Source organism: Mixophyes fleayi, chromosome 12 (assembly GCF_038048845.1).
Source record: "Mixophyes fleayi isolate aMixFle1 chromosome 12, aMixFle1.hap1, whole genome shotgun sequence".
In the NCBI taxonomy this organism is placed as follows: Eukaryota; Metazoa; Chordata; class Amphibia; order Anura; family Limnodynastidae; genus Mixophyes; species Mixophyes fleayi.
In genome coordinates this window covers 34,612,831-34,632,829 of record NC_134413.1, presented here as the reverse complement: position 1 = coordinate 34,632,829, position 19,999 = coordinate 34,612,831, and the positions used below count along the sequence as shown (strand labels likewise).

Here is a 19,999-nt window from a genome sequence, read left to right as displayed (position 1 = left end):
GTGGAAATTGACTTTTCCAACGCTTCACAGCACCCAACTACTACTAGAGATTTTTATTGGCCGTGGACGAATTACACAAACTGCATCCACTCACTTCTTCTCAACAGTGTCTACAACACCCGCGATTGTCAACATACTCACGAGGACCCCTAACACAGAAACTGGGAGCACAAAAGTATAAACTTCGCAATACCCTGCCTTTCCAGCACACCTGCTGAGTATTCTACCACTGGTAGCCCTAAGTATTTACTAATACCAGCCTTGCCAACATATTTCCTCCCACAACTTCCCAAGTCAAAATCACGGTTGCACGCTCAACCATGTGGTCCGATCACACCTCTTAGAGATACTAATTATCAATAAACTTTGCGATTACTATTGGGAGTGCGACGAAAACCTCTTGTTTTCGTTTCCAGTATACCTGCCGTGTATACCAATCCTCGGCTGTCCTACCTGTCTCATCAAACAGCAACCAATATTCCCTGTCTCTTTCAACAGTAAATCAACTTTCTCTTTATAATCACACAATCCACATACATATACACCTTTGTTTTCTGCGCAGAAAAATGCTTTCCCAAGTGATTGTAATAACTTTTCAGAGGCTTTAACAATTAATTTCACTACAAAATAAAACAGGACTATCTTTCAACACAACTGCTTAAACATGCGGAAACACAGGAAAACATATGCGTATGCTAAGCAAACAAATCACGTTTAAATTACAAAAATGACATGAAAAAGAAACAGTTTTTCTTTCTTGTCCCTAAGTTCTCACTAGCACCCCATAGATTACACAAAGCGGATATTCGGTTTAACAACACTAGATGACCTGCAGGGACACACAGATATGCCAATCAGTATCTGTTGCAGGTGTGTGAAGACCGGTGCAACGATCCATACTAATGAAGATGATCATCAGCATGAACCATAGTAGTGTGTAAAAAAAGTGTTAAATAAACTTTACAAATGGTGTGCCCCACGACCTTAAAGTCTTGTCAGCACCAGTGCTTTGTTCTTGCTTGGCAATTCATTTGTAAAAACTAAAAAAAAACATCTGGAGAGATGATGACATGCTCCGCGAGGAGCACCGACGCTAATGACAGCCTCCTGCCTGTTTGTCTCTAATCAGTGCAGAGCAGATTGCTCTGATTGGTCAGAGAATGCGAAAGCTGCTCTGTATTGGTTACTAGTGGTAAGATCCCACCGCTAACTGCAATGAGCGGAGCACATCATTGTCGCTCCATCAACAGAGCTATAAATATAATACAATAACCAAAAAATTCCGCATATAAAGTATGGCTGTCCGGATCACCGTTCTTGGGTTCAGCGGTCATGAAGCAGGTGATAACATCTTGGAAGTTGGAATCTTCACTTTTTTCTCACTATTATAATCACCTGTGATGGTGGACAAATATTAGTTTGACTATACTACACTATATTTTGTTTTTATTTATTTTTATATGCACATTGAGGAGGAAATCAAGAGATTTGTGAAAGAATTTATGAAGAAGCATTCTCACAGAGAAAGTGGTAACTGTTTAATTTGACATTTAGGTCCTGATTCACTAAGGAACGCAAATGCCGTTAGGTGCCATATTTTGCGTAGAATTTATCTGCGCATGCCCAAAACCGGACTATATGCCAAGGGACGTAGTAACATTCAATTAATATTCAAGCAAAGGACCCTTGCGACAGCCTACGATTTCATGTGGGGAACCAGGAGGGCAATGGGCGTATGCATGTAATCAATGTAAAATTAGGGCATGCCAAGCTCAAGCACATGCAGCAACGAAAGATTCAAACTTAGGGCGTCTTCTGTGGTATCACTTCACCAGCTAGAAGGCAGGTGTTAGTACCAAGTGATAGTGATGACGGTTGCCTAGCATGCTAGAACATGTGTTTGCAATCAGGAGCAGCTGTAACAATGCATTGTATGTACAGTAGACATTAAGGACATCATCATAGATGTATTGCATGGAAAACAAAACGGGAAAACAACAAACATTTTTTTAACTGATTTTTCAGTAATGATAAAATTATTAACAGGTAGCAATCATTGAATACTTTATTTTTCTGTGCGTTCAGCTGGGTCTTTATAATCCATATATGTATTGGACATATGCTGTAGTGTATTGTGTCTGGCAAAGCAGAGCGCACCTAGATCCGTATTCAGCAAGAGCTGTTTCTTCAGATCTGCTCCTAGTTGAATACGAACGTGCATATGCCCGCATTACATAAGTTTAAATAAAAGAAAAACAATTTACTTCAGTTTTGCGTGCCTTAATGAATCTGGCTCTATGGGGCATATTCAATTGACGGCGGGATCGCCGAAAATCCCGCGCTCGAAAAATATTACCGTTAATACGGTAATATCCCGCTGGATTTCAGCTCGCAGCTCCCTGAGCTGCGAGCTGAAATCCAGCAAGTAAATTACCGTATTAACGGTTTTCCTGCGCAGGATTACCGTAATAACGGTAATATTTTTTGAGCGCGGGATTGATGGCGGGATCGCCGTCAATTGAATACCCCCTTAGTATGCCAAGACACATTTATATATTATCGTATTATTTTGATATAGTTTGAATAAGTACAATTGCTCAGAGCTGTTTTTCTATTTTGCACCAAATTTGCTGAATACTATCTGGTATACTGTGTAGATTTGCATTAAGTCTTAGTATTGTATATTGGTCACTAGAATGGAGTTTGTACTGTACAGAGGTCATTAGGATGTTCTCTGTATTGTATATACTGTAGTTTTTGTAAATGCTCTGTATTATACAGCCATTAGAATGCTCTGTGTATTGTATATGTATCACCAGAACAGTTTCTACATTGAATACTAATTGGATGGTGTTGGTTGCTTTATATTTGATTATAGATCTTTGACATTTTAAGTTTACATATATTTGATTGGCTATATAAAGACACACAAAATTAGACAAACTATTCCTATACACTTTGAAATGCCCTTTTTTCCATATCAGCGCATTGGTACAAGGGTCTGGGCCTCTTGCTTGTATTTGCCACCCCCCCTGCGCAAAAGTTACCAGCTGCTTGTATTTTGTGTGGAGTGACAAACGGTATTGACAACCACTATAGTTGCCAGTCACATCAAATCTAAATAATAATGACTAAAACCTAATCAGTGGTCAAAGTTGGGTGATATACCATGGTATGCCATGGTGCCACTTCTACTGCTGCTTTAATTGTAAAACTATCAAATTCCATTCACTATGGCTGGGTAAACACTATAAAAAATGTCTCCCGATGCGATATCCTTAACGATTTTATAAACAATTGGAAGAAAAAAAAAAGTCCTGCTCAGCATGCCGATTCATGTGTACACACTAAACACATTTTACACGATTTACCTTCGGATCTGTGCTCTTCATCTGTCATAACCATTGGCTGAAAAGATCCTGACTCTGCACACTCCATAGAGATCTATGGACACTGCCGGTCGTGAGTCCATACACACTGCAGGATTGGAACTACATTGTTCCAACCTTGAACGAGATTTTTAGACTGATTTAAAAATCAATGAAACAATACCATGGGCTTTGCAACGATAATCGTTCCAGCGTACACACTAATGTGATATCAAGCCAAGCAGTTGTTTAACGAGTGATTGGTCCGATAATCGTCTGAAAACACTGTAGCGTGTATCCAGCCTTAAGCTGGGCACACACTACACTGTTTTCGTCTAATAATCGGCTCAAACAGCCGACATACGACCGCTCGTTCAAAAGTCGGGTCAGTGTGTGCAGTGACACAATGGTCGAAAGTCTGCCCAAATGGACGATTGTCGCCTCATTTGGTTGGTCGTACCGTTTAATATTTTCGTTCCAATCTCGTTTCCGCTGTGTAGTGTGTATAAACTTCCGACCGATCCACAACAGTGAGTAAGAAATTACAGTCATTGCTCACGACAACATGGCTGTAAAAAGTCGCTAAAGGGCCGTCCACTCTTCCCTTTATCGTCCTAACAAGGCTAGTGTGTATGCAGTCCATGGACCGAGCGATCGGAACATCGATCGCATGTAAATCGCTCGGCATAAAAAGTTGGTTGAAATTTCTGTAGTGTGTTCCCAGCTTTACACTTTCCATACTGTCACTTCTAAACTTCCACTTCAACCAATGCACCTAACAATACACAATTAGCACTATCAAGCAGCTGATACAATATGACCTATACTGCATGGAAATCACTGTCAGCATTGGCATCTGGAGTCAGCCTCGGACTGGCCCGCCGGACAGCCGGTCAATCCACCGGTAGGCCCAGCGGGGTTGAAGCTCCGCCCCCTCCGTTGTTAGGGCGGAGCTTGATGTTGAACTTTGTTTAGATGGCGGCGGCGGTCACATCTCCTGTAACCACACTACCGCGCAGATGCAGAGAGCCCAGGCGCGGTAGTGTGTTTTTCAGCAGTTTGAGCAGGGGAGGAGGACGTCCTGATATCAACATACTGATCCAAGGTCAGTTTGGTCATCATAGGTTCATGCAACACTGGACGCAATAGACCACGCCCCCTCTGACGCTGCAGAGTTTCCCCGGGTTATCTGAAGCCCAGCCAGTTTGATCGTGGCTGGGATACAGAAGCTGGATACTGCCGTTTGATCGAGGAAACATATGGACTGAAAGATACCTTTTTAACATACAAAATGTGAGTGTTTTTAACCCCATGTTTTAACTTAATAAATAGAGAACGTAAAACACCATGAGATCTTTCTCTGTTCTCTCCCTGGTCTCTGGTGAGGAGAAGAAACAGGTTTAGAGGGGAGTAAAAGTACATCGTGGTGGTGCTTTTTGAAGCAAGAGGACACATTATTCAAATACTGTATGGAATAGAAAAGGTCACATTGATGTAAGTTTACCATCTGGGACATCGGTATAGGTGGAACTAGAAGACCAACATCCTTTAATGACTTTGGGACCGTTTTCCCCTTGACTTATTCATTGACCCAATCCTTGTGTTTCTTTACCCTTCCCCCATTTGCGCCCGTCCTTTGATATTTATATTCTCTTTCATACAACACTGGCAGCATACCAGCATATATGGAATAAATGTGACAGGCTTTGGATGGGCTGTATTCTGTTCATTTTTTTGTTTTTTAAAATTTCCCTTCTCAACAAGCATTCATTGGTGAAGTACGCAACCGTAGTAGCACTGATGCTGTGTGTATGGTCTTTGACGAGTGGCATATTCTGTAAGAGTCCTTAAAAAATAATTATAACAAAGAGTCATTTTAATAATCAGACTGTGTATACAAGATCTGGCAAATGAAGGGTGCTTTTCATGTAGTCTAGTATTCCAATTGCATCCAGTTGAAAATATAATCATTCAGGGTTGTATAATATGTTGGTCTATATTGTATGTTAGTGTAGAAAGGCACATGCATAGGAGAACATAATTATATTTATATATTTTTCCTTTTGCCTATTGTGCATTCTTTTTGATGGTTGTCCTGTTTAGAATTTAGGGGTGATATAGTGAAAGTATTATAGGCATATATCAACCGTATTTAAAATGAAATTAGATGGATTTCACTGAGATTAGTTGAGAATTACAATCACTTGTTTTTTTATGAATTGACTTTTATTCCAGGACATGTCACAGCAACAACAGGTTGGTAACCATTGTACTAAAAAATTAATTGTGCAGTTTATGTCTTCTAATTGATGATGTTATTATTTGGTTTGTGTAGCCCTTGTAATGGCTTTTAATAAGCTCAATACATGATGGGCAATAACAACATATGAGGCGAGGGTTGGAGGTAACCAAATGATGCACTTATCATAAGTAACTGTCTTGGTGCATTAGGAGACGACAGGAGCTGGTACTGGAGTTTCTTCCAAACCACAAGTGTTTTATTAATGGGTCCCATGTAGTTCCCTACCAGTAGAATGGGCAGGGTCTAATGCAAAAGGTGCACATTTAAAATAGTGCTATAAATTGTCCTCCATAGCCTGACCACACCCCCTTTACTGGCCACACCCACTCCTAAAGTTGGCCACACCCCAATATAGTGGGCCCCTATCACTGAATTCCCCCGGTGGGCCCTTCATGCCCCAGTCCGACACTGTCTGGAGTATATGCCCAGTGGCTATGGATTGCCTTTTAAAAAAGGCGTTGCTATTTATGCTGATGTGTAACCTGGAGAAAAGGGCGTACTTCCTCTCATTATTCCCTGTGGTTTAACTGTCAGTAGCACAAACAGTTGAATGAAACTATACTCTGCAGTAAGGGTGACTGTTCGTCATACTGATCAGAACTATAACCAGAGCAGAGTGAAGGGGTGAGATACTGTCTTATATATAACTCCACATATGGGGCTCTTTATTTACAGATAACAGCCAACACTGCTTTTGATATTCACAGTCAAGTTTAATGGGTCATTACTGTGAAATGCTGCTTGATTTGTATTAAATCTTTTACCCCTGCCATATAAATATAAAAGTCAATCTAAAACATGCATGATATCATCAGTCAATTATGTGTAACAAAACTTGCAAAATAGATGAACGTCAATGACACCTGACAAACATACGTATATGAATTGAATTAAATTAACGTAGCAGCAGCTGTTGGATTCTTTCTCCATAGAATACATCGGGCTTCGGCAAGCCCAGATGTTGTGGAACTACAAGTTTCAGCATGCTGTTATGCAACTGAAAGTCCTATAATGCTAGAGTTCACCAACAGCGGAGACTCGCAGGTTGCCTGTCTGATGTGTATAGTATAGTATGTGTGTTTAGTCTAGCAAATTACAAGCTTCAATTATGATTAAAAAAAAATATGCGAACAATGCAGTTCTCAGACGTTTATTCTTACTAACATCTTTCCTATGATAACCAGAGGGTACAGCAGCTATACATACACAAGACCTAGTGGTGATTGATAGGTCCTGTCGCCAGTAGCAGAACTCCCAGCCTCAGGCAGGGGTAGTAACCAATCCGATTAATGGAAGTGGTGGGCTGGGTCGAGCTAGGTCTCTCCCTCCCCTCTCCCGGGTAGTTACTGATCTCTCACTTGGTTACATTGTAGCGCTGGCTCCACGTTCGGATCTGCTGCTGCTGCTGCCTTGTTTCTGTGGGGGGGAACCTCAGGAGGACCACAAGAAGTACAGCGATCGGAAGAGCATAAAGCGGAGCAGCAGCCAGGGATGGATCATTATGAGACTCAGCACAATGATTATATGCAACCAGAGGATGATTGGGACAGGGATCTCCTCCTGGATCCAGCCTGGGAAAAGCAGCAGAGGAAGGTGAGTTCTGAGATCCCAGTTATCCGGCCCTCTTCTCTAGAGCCACTGAAATGATTGAATGTGCTTAATGGTTACTACCCTGTGGTTAATGTTAACTAGTCACAAACTGTTATATGACCCAGAAGGAAGAATGACATCAATCCAGCCAGAGTCTAGAGATGAACAATTATTATTGCAGTTGTTTTGCAGATCAAATACATGCATTCATTATTTCAGTTAATTATAGAAATTAGCTAGTTTTCCAGCCATACTGTAAAGAGCAGTGAAAGGGTTACTGTGTTTCCAGACTGAGTCTAGAGGGCAGCTAAACTATTACAGTAATCCAACCCTAATATAGACATAAGACATATGCAGCACTGTAGTATGTACTATTTAATGCAGGTAGATGTATTGTTTTATAGGTATCTGGAAATCAACTGCTAAAACCCTTGCTTCATTCTTTATTATCAATGTATAGCACATCTAGCTCTGTTCTAGAGAGTAAATAAACACCTAGAGTTATCTAATGTGTATGACTATATTGCAGCAGTATTGATCTAACTCTGTTTTAAGCTCTCTTTAGCAATAGGGACTGATTTTAGGGAACTGGCAAATATTTATAGGTGCTGTAATATTGAGCTGCTAGTGATTGGAGTAATCCACACTGTTTCTGGAACTGAGGTAAAATGTTGCCCTTCAGGCCAATCCCTTACTCTGGAGTGCAATTAAAGTACCGCAGCCCTACTGTTGTATTCACCTATAGGACTGCAGTTATACAGACCAGGCCTGTTCTACAGAGCAGCTGGTTTGCGGGCAGAGCTCTGTACCCTGACAGTGAGATCAGTAACTTATCTATTATTAAATAGTTGTCATGCTGTTGGGTGATTTAAATATAAGGGGCACTGGTTAGTTATTGATGATGTGGCATACATACCGCTCATGGAGAGTGATCAGAAATATTATCTTATGTTTAATCTGTATAGGAGCAAAATATTTTGTAGCACAGATAAAGATTATATGTATAGAAGAAGGGCGTCAGATGAGTAAAGCAGCTTGTAATATAATTATTTTCAAGACCAATACTTTGACATATGACTACTATGTATGTTCTAGCACCGCTATTATGGTATGGTCAATCTATCTCCCTGATTGAAGAGTTCTGCAGAATATGTTGGTTCGGTATAAATAAAATATACAGTAGTTCTATTTCTGATCTTTAAAGGATGGTGGTTGCTTAGAATAGCATATCACCACTACCGGAACAATTGAGTACAAATATACATTACTTACATATATTCATGCAGTCATGTTTTTATGCACATGGCTGTCCTTTGCAAATTGTGTTAAGGGTTGTGTGAAGCTGGTCACACATGAAGTAAACTGGTCATTCAGTCCAGTCACTAAACAACCAGATCTGTTGACACATGCTCAGGGCCAGACTGCAGATCTAGTGAAACGGACAACAACAAGAGTGTAGAGGACCCATGCATTGTGATCATCCAATGACCATGTACTTACACGTGCCAAGTAGGTCAAGAGCTCAAGGTCTGTTTTTGATTGGACAACAGAACAACCAAACTACAATGTATGGCCAACTTTAGGGAAATTGTAGCAAAAGTGATGGATTATGTGTGTGTTTATATATATATATATATATATATATATATATATATATATATATATATATATATATATATATATATATATATATATTTCATTCACTTTATCTGTTTTATTTATTTTTTGGCGATATGCAAGTGCTGTAATACAGACCAACAAATTAATTTTGGTAACCAAAATTAAATAGAGGCGAAGGGGGAGCTGTGAGAAAAAAACAGGGGTATGTGGAGGGGTCAGCTTAAGAAAGTATTTTCCTAGATAGTAGTGCAGTTTTAAATATCTGTAATATTTAGTGGCTAAAAGTAATAAAGGGCTTCATTATCCAATCTGTAACTTCTAGTGAGAAATCATAATGACTATAATATAAATGGGTATGTGGTTCTAGCAGCGGGCACACTGCTATATACAGTAGGATGGGCAGGAGAGACTTATTGGTTAATGTTGATAGAAATTACATCTATGTATCTAGCACCACATATGTAGTTGGAGAAGCACAGGTGTGTTGGGCTATATATAGCAGGATGATAAAAGAGGTGTGGTTCATTGTTCATTTCCTATGGTAAGACTCAACTGTCTGAAACGTTCACAATAATGTTCCCTAATGTGAAAACGACATTACCAGCTACATTTTCTATTTTGAATTTAGGAAAGTTTCTCTTCACCCACAGTTATTTTTTAGATTGTAAGGTCCGGAAAGCATGGCCTTCTTCCCTTCAGAATTTCTGCTTGATTTATATATAATGAATAATAATCTTTGACTCCTTTACAAAGCCTATTTTTTTTAAAATAATCTATTTTTTAAAATTTGATGTATAGATCTGCATGGATAAACTCCTGTGTTGGCTCCCAAAAAGTGTCTTTTTGGTGCCAGTAATGGGATCCATATTAGTACTTATCTTGGGGCTTTATGGTGTTTCCCAGCCTGCATCATCAGTGTATATTGGAAAGGTGGCGGTCAGTCACTCTAGTGTATTTTGTACCTGTCTGAAAGCACAATTCTATTACTTTCTCTTGAAGAAGTTTGTATTCTCAGTAAGCTGTAGTGCCATGCTACAGGGAGTGGTACCTCCCGGATTGCTAGGCCAGTTTAAGAGGCATACATTTCTAATAGTGAAAAGGGTATAAATCCAATAATGATCATTTATGAAGGTGCAAATAATGCAAACTGTAAACATTTTTGTGCAAAGGCACCTACTGTCCACTTTGCACATACAGTACAGCACAGGTGAACGCATCCATTTTATTTTTGGGAGCTGCCACTGGAAAACCAATCTGCACCAACTTTTGCAGAATCATTCTTCTCATTGAAAATACACATAGTGGAAAGAATAAAAATTCCACTGCACAGTCCAGTCTATTTTAGGATAATCCCATTTGTGTACTTAAAATTTCCTCAATTCAGCTCATTTATGTTAAATTAATCATAAAATTGAGGGAATATCTGGATTATGACTCATTTTTGTGTGTAATTATGTGGTCAAGGTCATACATGCCTCCTTTCAGAGAGATAGTCCAAGTAACACTTCGGTGCAGGGCACCACAGAAGGGGTCATGTCCTGTTCCATTTGGGGACATATCCAGGGGCGTGTTCTGAACTAGCAGGGGGAACCTATAGTACTGTGCACAGCATGATGCCAAAAGGTTTTTTTTTCTGTGGGTGGCATGACTGAAAGAAAAATTATTTGTATTTTACTATAAAAGTTAAGGCAACATCGGAGATAACCAAGCAGCACAACGGTGAAATTACTGCTGCACTGCTTGATAAATTTGGCCTTGAGCCCAATAACTTGTAATAATGGGGTGAATGAATAAAGCAAAGTTTCCCATTTGCTGCGATAAATGTTTTGTCGCATTGGTACCGTTTGGTAAATAGGCCCTAAATTTTCTAACAAGCAAAAATCGCTCTATTAAGCCTTAACGAATACGTTTTGGACGTCAAATTATTTTAAAAAAAAATCAATAAAAATACATAACTTGAGTCATGAGTGCTCTTGTTTTTTGTTTTTTTTTGCTATTCTTTGATGAGCATACTGGTTAGTGCTCCTGTGCCAGCCCAGACCTATGTGTAAGGTGGCGTCATCACGTATGCAAGCCTGCAATTCGGGAGGTAAGCCTACCTTCTCGAGAGGTTTCCCAATTTTCCAGCAGATTATGCAACTATGACACACACACATGAGAACGGTATCCATTTTCTTGTAGTGCACTTCTTTTTGGTACTTCAAATGAGAATATCCTATAAACAGTGTGTGTATATCTATCTAATCTCTCTACAGCTGAATATCATTCTTATAACCTGCGTGCCGCACAATTTTACTAGCCAGTTATCCTGTGGTAATACTGGTGAGAAGTGATGATTACTTATGAGTGCTGGAGAGCAGCGGCCATTTTCTTGTAGTACAGAAATATTCATAAAAACGTTAATTTATTCACTGGTATAGTCTAAATGTAGGACAATCTGATAGGTCAGTTATCTAAAGGAAACACTATGGGGAAAATAATTTCTTATTTATTTATTTAACAAATGTCCCAATTATGAGTGCAGCGGCCATATTCTTGTAGTACTCAGGTGGGGCTCAGGAAGGGAGTCTAGCATCTGGGGAGTCCCGGAGGTTTCCCAATTTTCCAGGAGAGTAGGCAACTATAGTCAGTCTGTGCTTTTCTGTATAAAGTATTGTATAGTAACCAGCACTAAAGGGGATAAATAACTATATAAATATTCTGTTCTCAGAACTGGAGTCTTAACTGTACTGCAACCAACAAGAAAATATAAATAATCAGTGCTGGCTATTTTATGCGACTAAAGGTTATTTCAGATAATAAAAACAAATTTTATTTGAATATTGATAACACATACAATATAGGTATTAAAAATGGAAAAAATGTATGCAAGGTTGCACGTCAATCTATCACCATTTAAGATATACATGTAATAAAATGTACCTGGAATGTGTAAAATGCATCTGGTTAAAAGTATATTCCGAAGTAAGAGTTATTCTGTGTCCACCCGCTAAACAGGCAGTGTCCCCCTAGAGAACCTTCTCCTAACTTGGTAACTTGCTGCAGAGGAGTGAAAGAAAGCATTTTCGCCCACTGCAGATCTGCACAGTTTAGCAGGGGTTAATAGGTGTCACATGCAATTGGTGTGTGTCAGTGCAGGGGTGTATGTAAGGGAGGGTGGACGGGGCGGCCTAGCTCTTCAGAAGTGTGTGGTACGCCCCCAATGTGACCGTATTCTAATTCCAAAACCTAAAACATAGAAGGTATGCTTATGGGGAGGTAGCCCTTATGCTATTTAAAACTACTGTGATGTTTACTGCCACCCCTTAACACTTGATAATAGAATGGGTCTTAACAGTGATAGCCTTAATATTTAACACAGTTGTTGCACTAAGCCCTGGACATACTAGGTGTGCCATTGCAGGAATGTTGGTTATTTTATAGTTTATAATTGTGCAATGTATCCCTACAGCTATGTGTTTTATTATTTTCTAGTAGTAAAAAGTGGTAAAGGTTTCTGCAATCAAGTTAAACCTACATTATCAGGAGATTTATATCTGGATTATATAGTGATTGGGTGGAGTTGAGACATTTGTTACTATGGAAAAGCAAGGATTCATTGTAGTATGATTGTGACCGCAGATGTGTGTATAATATGTATAGAGAAGTGTTTCACAACTGACATATTTTAGGCCGTGGGGTGAGACTCTGCTTTGTAGCGTATTAGGAACATTTTAAAGGCAAAAAATGCATGTAACCCAGTGATCTAGCCCAAGGAGGGCAGTAACTAGGGATGTGTGATTGGGGCGGGTGCATGGCTGAAGGGGGCGTAGTTTATGAATATTTTTAATCCAGTTTGTTAAAATTGACGTCTAGGGGGCAAATTTTTAATTTGCGTCTCTGAGCCCAAGGTAGCCCACTAAGGGACCGGTGGGGAAGGGGGATGCGCCGCCCAGCTCAGCCAGCCCCTGATTATAGGGATACTTTATCCTGTCGCAATATTACAAAAAATGGTTTTAGAAAAGACGCAAATATTGAAAATCAGTGAGTATAACACATGGTATCTGGACAGTATGTGAAGTTTGAGTAACCCTGGTGTTATGTTAAAGAGATTGAAACATAATATAAAACTGTTATTATTGAGAATGTCCGTTTAAGTTGTATGTTGTATAAGTATTGCATGTTTGGTTTAAGTTATGCTGTAAGTATTTTACAATGAGCTATTGGTGATGCAATTGTAATATGTGTGTAACTTATTTGATTAGTTAATGATATGTAAACATAAGTGATGCCTGCAGCCCTCCTGGTATCTTTGATGCTCCCCAGCCACGCTGTCATTCCCACAACCCTCCCATGACCTCATACCCATCTGTAGCATTTCCGCTTCATATCTAAAATAATACTCTTCTCTCCCTCTTTCCAGCTGCCGCTCATTAGAAGGAAACATGTATGGGGAGCTTTATATCATTAGACATTTCATTCATTCCCCACTTACACCATTAATAGCCAATTTGAGGCTAATCAGCTATAGTCCATCTAAGTCAGATAATGCATTACTAGGCAAGGGCCTTTATTGTATGCTGGAAGGTCAACAACAGCTGGTCAGCATTGAGTTGACTTACAATTTTTACAGTTAACCTTTAATGTCCAGATAGTGAGCAAGAACCCTCCCACTTTACTCAAAATCTAGCTGCAGGGACGTCACTGTGTCATGGAATGAACAATTGTCAAGGAAATAAAACATCCAGACATCAACTGTGGCTGTGTAATTTATTAAGTAAGCGTAGGTAAGCTATACAACAATTTGGGGTAAACTTATTTGTCAGTTGTCATGTGAGTTCTGTTTCTAAAACAAGTTTCATTCTCAAAGTAAATCACGTGCCTCTACCTTGGTTAAACCCAAAAATGATTATTTTACAACTCCATATAAATATTCAGATGCATTAAAGTGGTAATTTAGTTGTATACTGTGGTGTATTAGTTGTATTTTATTTCTACAACAATGTTCACCACTAATGGTCTTGTCTGACGGTGCAATCCTTCGCTAGAGTGTAACATGGACACAGTTGTGTTTTCATTATATCGCTATTGGTCACAAGCTATGCTTCAGTGTACAAGTGTACCATTGTGGGTGCTAATGAGTTTGTTGCACAAGGAGCCAATGTCATGGTGAATGTTGGTTACATGTTAACCATTTAAATCACATGCTATACTATTTAAGTTTGAAGTTGTAGCTCATATTGTTAGTCTGACCTAACCTAAGTTACCTGGGGCGTGTTAACCTGACCATGTTGGTTGAACAGCGTGAATGTGTCATCTTTACATTATTAACACAATTGTAGCAGCGGTGAGAGCGTATTGTTCATCGAGCACAAGGCTACTTGTTTAGTTCTCTAATTACTGAGCTACGTAATTTGTGATTTCTTCATAAATAATGCTGTACTTTTACAACATGAATGTTTACGCAGGTGGTGGGCTGCAAAATTGTTAATTAAGGGTATAATGTGATCATTGCTGAATTCACTGTGGCATAGGTGCATTTTGTCTGGGTTTAAAGTTGTAAAGCCAACTTGGCTTACTTAGGCCCTAAGGTGTTAAAGGCCCAAATAGCATATTCAAGGTTCCTGACTGCCAGTCCTTTCATTACAGTAATCACAAGTCATTTTATGGTGACTAGTATGCAAATTAGAGCCCATTCTATTGGTAAATCTACAAACAAGACATGATTCTGACTAACATACAAAGCTGAGGGCATTCTTATTGTGACAATATAAAACTGACCGAAATCTATTATCTAGTACAAAAACTATCAAATCTGGTGAGAATAGTACAAAAAAACAGAATTCATGCTGGTGGCATCTGTACAATGAGCCTATTCTGGTTGCTAGTATACAATGCACTCCACTATCTGGCATCTATATAACGCAGGCCTCCAATTTCAGAGTCTAACTTATAATGGACCCCCAATCCCTGGTGGCTAGTAGACCTCCTCATTATCACTCCCTCATGCCCTGCAGATGGCCTTGCTGTCCACCCTGCTATGTATCTTATTCCCTTTGCAGGGGAAAGAGCTACCGGGAGCTGTCAGTAACTACCGGCAGACAGCTCACCACATTGATTTAGTCATAGTGACAGACAGGAAACTGTTTGTACAGCTTCCTGTCCAACGCTATAAACAAATTGGAGTGCTGGGAGCTGTAATCTAGATGTTGCTGACAGCTCCTGGCTACTATTCCTACTAGCATCTAGTAAATGGAAAAGTGGGTTTCAGGCAGTATAAGCTTTGAGTGCCAGGTCCTTTTCCAACTACCGGTCTCCTGGCCTCCCTACATGAACCTTGTATCTGCCTGATGTCGTCCTAAACAAATTAATGCGTTAAAATGATTATTGCCCAATTTACTGCCCTTGAAACAACAACTTGTAATATTTACAACCTGTTCCAACCCACCATATTAGAGGTGGCACTATTGACAGGAAGGTTTTTGTTTTTTGCTTTTTATATAAAGTCTTGCAGCTTTTAACTTGTATTTCACCACTTCATGACCATTTGCACTTTTTATGTTAGTAATCAGACCAATTTTTATTTGAAGTGGATTACTAGTCAAAGAGGTTTTAGAGAGGTGCGGAGAGCTGTACAATAATTTGCTGTCTGTCTCAGCCCATAGAGCTCTAGTACATGCTAGTGTTGGATTTTCTGTTATTCACTTTTAATTTTCCGTCTGATGTATGTGTGTGCGAGAGACATCTATCAAAGCTACAAGCACAGTTGTATTGATCTGATTGTTCCTGTACACATGAATTACTGATTACATTTAACATGTAGGGCATTATAATGCCAGTACAGATGAAACAATGAATGAGCAGATTTAATTGAGAAAATAATCATGATTGACTGATAATCATTTAAAAGAAACAGTTTGGTTTACAATGAACAATAGGAAAACTATAGAGATTGAGGAAGTGTGTTAATGCCTAGGAATGATGTATAGACTGTGACTAATGTATAGCTGCTGAAAACACTGCTCTTCATAATTGGTCCCATGGGCCATACAGTAGAATGTACAGTTCTATGTTCTAGGAATAATCCATTTAATGATGGACCTAGTCACTGAAATAGATGCATATTCTGCAGGCACAAAAGGAATACAGCAGGCTGCCACCAGTACATGTGCTGGTATAAAGCTCACCTCTGTTCTAGGGGGAAGCAAAATCTGTTAGTTATTAAATATACATAGAGGGGAGGAGGTGGGAACGAGTGAGTGGCCCTGGAGGTAACACTGTCCTTGTTTGGATTGGGACATTCGTATAGAGCTCTTATTGTTTTGGTGACACTCCTGCTGCAGTATGGCTTGGGAGACCACATGAGCAAATCCTAGAGCCAATAATCCCTCTTGAATTCCCCACAAACACCGTCTGTGTGTGCAGAGTAGAGGGATGGTTTAAACTCTCTTAATTGCTCAATGTTGTTTGATTCCAGAATGCAGTGTTTGTATATTGTGATCTTTCATCTACACTACATGGTAGGGCTGAAATAATGTTCAGCCTATGAATTCACTAGGTAATAGGGACAATGCTTAGGTATGAGGCACAAAGAACTTTATAGTCTTTTTTTATTTTGATTTATTCCATTGATAAATGCTTTTCCCCATTAAAAATAATGGAGAGGAAGGAAGGGGGTGTTTGGCATGAACAAGTAGGATGCACAGTTACTAATTTAGACATCAACGCTAAATATTTCACTGTGTATGTTCTTGGTGGCTTTTTGGATATAGCCTATCTTTAATCTGTGCACGTTATCACCAGCCAGTCCATTGCATCTTTGATGATGGTGATTTACATTACAGTAGTCACAAGAGAGGGCTACATCAGTATTATCACACATCTTATCCATGACCTATTGTTCTGTAAAGGTGACCTGCTCACTAGAGCATGCCTCTTGCAACTCTATTCATTGTATGTACATAAGGTGATGTATATTGCATTGAATATCATCATAATGAAATATAATAATGTTCTTTATATTCACGCTTTACGAGTGAATAAATAACATTTGCTGGCAAACAATATGTTGACATTCTATTGTGTTGTAAAAAAAAAAAGAAGTCCCTCAAAGTAAATGTAGTACAATAATAATGAACAAGGGGTTCACAGCCCTAAATAACCCCTAAACCCTTCCACTAGTACCGGTGTGTGTGGTATAACAGTTGTCAGTGTTGATTTATTGAGTACTTACAGATTAATCTGCTGTGTTCAATACTGGTTTCTTTCCTTTGTTTAACTTAAAAATCATTATGCTAATCCCAGAGGAAAGTATCCACTATTAGCAATGATGTTGCACTGAAACGGCTACTAATTTAATTAGCTAGTGTATACAAATTAGCCCATTCATGTTAAAGGACTGGGACGTGTTAATGTATGGGCAACAATGCCATTATTAAGAGGCAGTAGTCAGTGGCGGAACTAACGTTTGTGCAGCAGATGCGGTGTACCGGGGCCCATGGAGATAATGGGGCCCCCACTGCACAGGGAACTAGTGAGCTGTGGGTCCTGGTTACCTCTTCCCCGCTTCCCTGCAGCGGGGCCCACAGCTCACTAGTTCTGCCTCTGGCAGCAGCTATATATGTCTTGGGCTACAATAATAATAATTTGTAACCTATATGTCCTGAACAATTATTAGTTATTATTATTTATTTATTTATTTATTTATTTATTTATATAGCACCAACATACTCTACAATTCTTTACACCAACCGGGGAACAAGATGTTCTAAAACAAAGCTGAGTATTAACAGGCCAAGTGATCATTTATACATTTTATACAATGAATTGCTCATGATCCTTAAGATCATTACCTTGTGCTTAATGACTGTCTGTGACTTTATAATAAATATTACTTAATTTTAACTTTAATCTTTTTTAAGTAAGTCTATTATTGCTGAAAATGTATTGAATAGAAAGTTGTGGACAAAATAGTATAAAATTCCCTTTACTATTACTACTTGCCTACAACAGGGTACACCTGCTTGTAGGCCCAGCCCATCACTTTAAATCTACTCTTCTAATATTTTCTTTTACACACATGCTAATATGCACATCTCATATATTTATATGTGTACGGGCCAGCAAATTCTAATATCACGTGGTTCAATCTACTGTAGGTTAGTGATGCTATAAAATGATGTGGCTGCTTTATTAGGTAGACATTTCTAGTACTGGGTAAGATCCCCCTTTGCCCTAGAACAGCCTGAATTCTTCATGGCTTGGAACGAGCTGCTGGAGTCTGGTCCATGTTGACGTGATAACATCACGTGGTTGCTGCAGATTTATCAGCTCCATGTTCATGCTGCGAATCTCATTTCGTCACATCCCAGAGGTGCTCTATTGGTTTTGAGATCTGGGGGTATAGTTACTTAACTGCTAGTTTGAAAAAGTGGAGATGTTGCCTATAGCAACCAATCAGATTCTAGTTATCAGTTATTTAGTACGTTTTACAAAATGACAGCTAGACGCTGATTGCTATAGGCAACATCTACACTTTTTCAAACCTGCATTTTCGTAAATATACCCCCTGGTGTCTTTAGAGGCCGTTAAGTACACTAAACTCATTGTCATGTTTGTAGAACCAGCTGGAGGCGACGTGTGATTTGTGACATGGAGCGTTCTGCTGGAAGTAGCCATTATAAGATGGGTAGACTGTGACCATAAAGGGATACACATGGTCAGCAACTATACTCTAGTAGGCTGTACCATTTAAACAATGTTCATTTGTTATTAAGGGGCCAAGAAAACATTCCTCGCACCATTACACTACCAACATCCGCCTGCATCGATGACAAAAGACAGGATGGGTTCATGTTGTTTAAGCCAAATTCTGACCTTACCCTCGGTATGTCGCAGTAGAGATTGAGGTTTGTCAAACCAAGTGATGTTTTTCTAGTTTTCAACTGTCCAGTTTTTGGAAATTTGTTCCCACTATAGCCTCAGTTTCCTGTTCTTAGCTGACAGGACTGGAACCCTGTATGGTCTCTTGCTGCTGTAGCCCATCCACTTTAAGGTTTGATGTGATGTGCATTCAGAGATGCTCTTCTACATACTACTGCTGCAACACATGCTGGGATCAATCCTGCTCTAGTGTCTCATCTCATTCACGTGATTTCTTTTTTTGTGACCACCCTTTGCCTTCAAAACAGAATCAATTCTTCTAGGTACACTTGCAACTATTTTTGAAGGAACTCTGCAGGGAGATTGTTCCAAACATCTTTGAGAACTAACAACAGATCTTCTGTGGATGTAGGCATGCTCAAATCCTTCTGTCTCCATGTAATCCCAGACTCTATGAGCTACGGAATATGTTGGCGCTATATAAATAAAGGATTATGATAATGTTGAGATCAGGGCTCTGTGGGAGCCATATCATCACTTTCAGGACTCCTTGTTCTTCTTTACGCTGAAGATAGTTCTTAATGACATTGGCTGTATGTTTGAGGTTGTTGTCCTGCTGCAGAATAAAGTTGGAGCCAATCAGACACCTCCCTGATGGTATTGCATGATGGATAAGTACCTGCCTGTATTTCTCAGCATTGAGGACACCATTAATCCTGACCAATTCCTCAACTCCATTTGCTGAAATTCAGCCCCAAACTTGCAAGAAACCTTCCTTCACTGTTGCCTGCAGACACTCATTATTGTACCGCTCTCCAGCCCTTCGTGGAACAAACTGCCTTCTCTTACAGCCAAATATTTCAAATATTGACTCATCAGTCCAGAGCACCTGCTGCCATTTTTCTGTACTCCAGCTCCTATGTTTTTGTGCATAGTTGAGTCACTTGGCCTTATTTCCACACTGAAGGTATGGCTTTTTGGCCACAATTCTTCAATGCAGACCACTTCTGGCCAGACTTCTCCGAACAGTAGATGGGTGTACCTGGGTTCTACTGTTTTTTTCCAGTTCTGAACTGATGGCACTGCTGGACATCTTCCGATTTTTAAGGAAAATAAGCATGATGTGTCTTTCACCTGATGCACGAAGTTTCCTTGTACGACCACTGCCTCTACGGTCCTCAATGTTGCCTGTTTCTTTGTACTTCAAAATAGCCTGAACAACACATGTTAAAACCCCAACTGCTCTGAAATCTTTGCC

General features: G+C 39.5%; 1 protein-coding gene across 3 annotated transcripts in view; it reads left to right on the top strand.

Annotated features, from left to right (window-relative positions):
• Nucleotides 1-7,043: 7,043 nt before the first annotated feature.
• ACTN1 (actinin alpha 1) overlaps nt 7,044-19,999 on the top strand; it is a 95,995-nt gene continuing 83,039 nt past the window's right edge. For all 3 annotated transcript variants that reach the window (XM_075192180.1, XM_075192179.1, XM_075192178.1), the window contains exon 1: nt 7,044-7,263. In XM_075192180.1, coding sequence (XP_075048281.1) covers nt 7,162-7,263 — 102 coding nt within the window. In that variant the 5' untranslated portion in view covers nt 7,044-7,161. The remainder of the gene's footprint in view (nt 7,264-19,999) is intronic.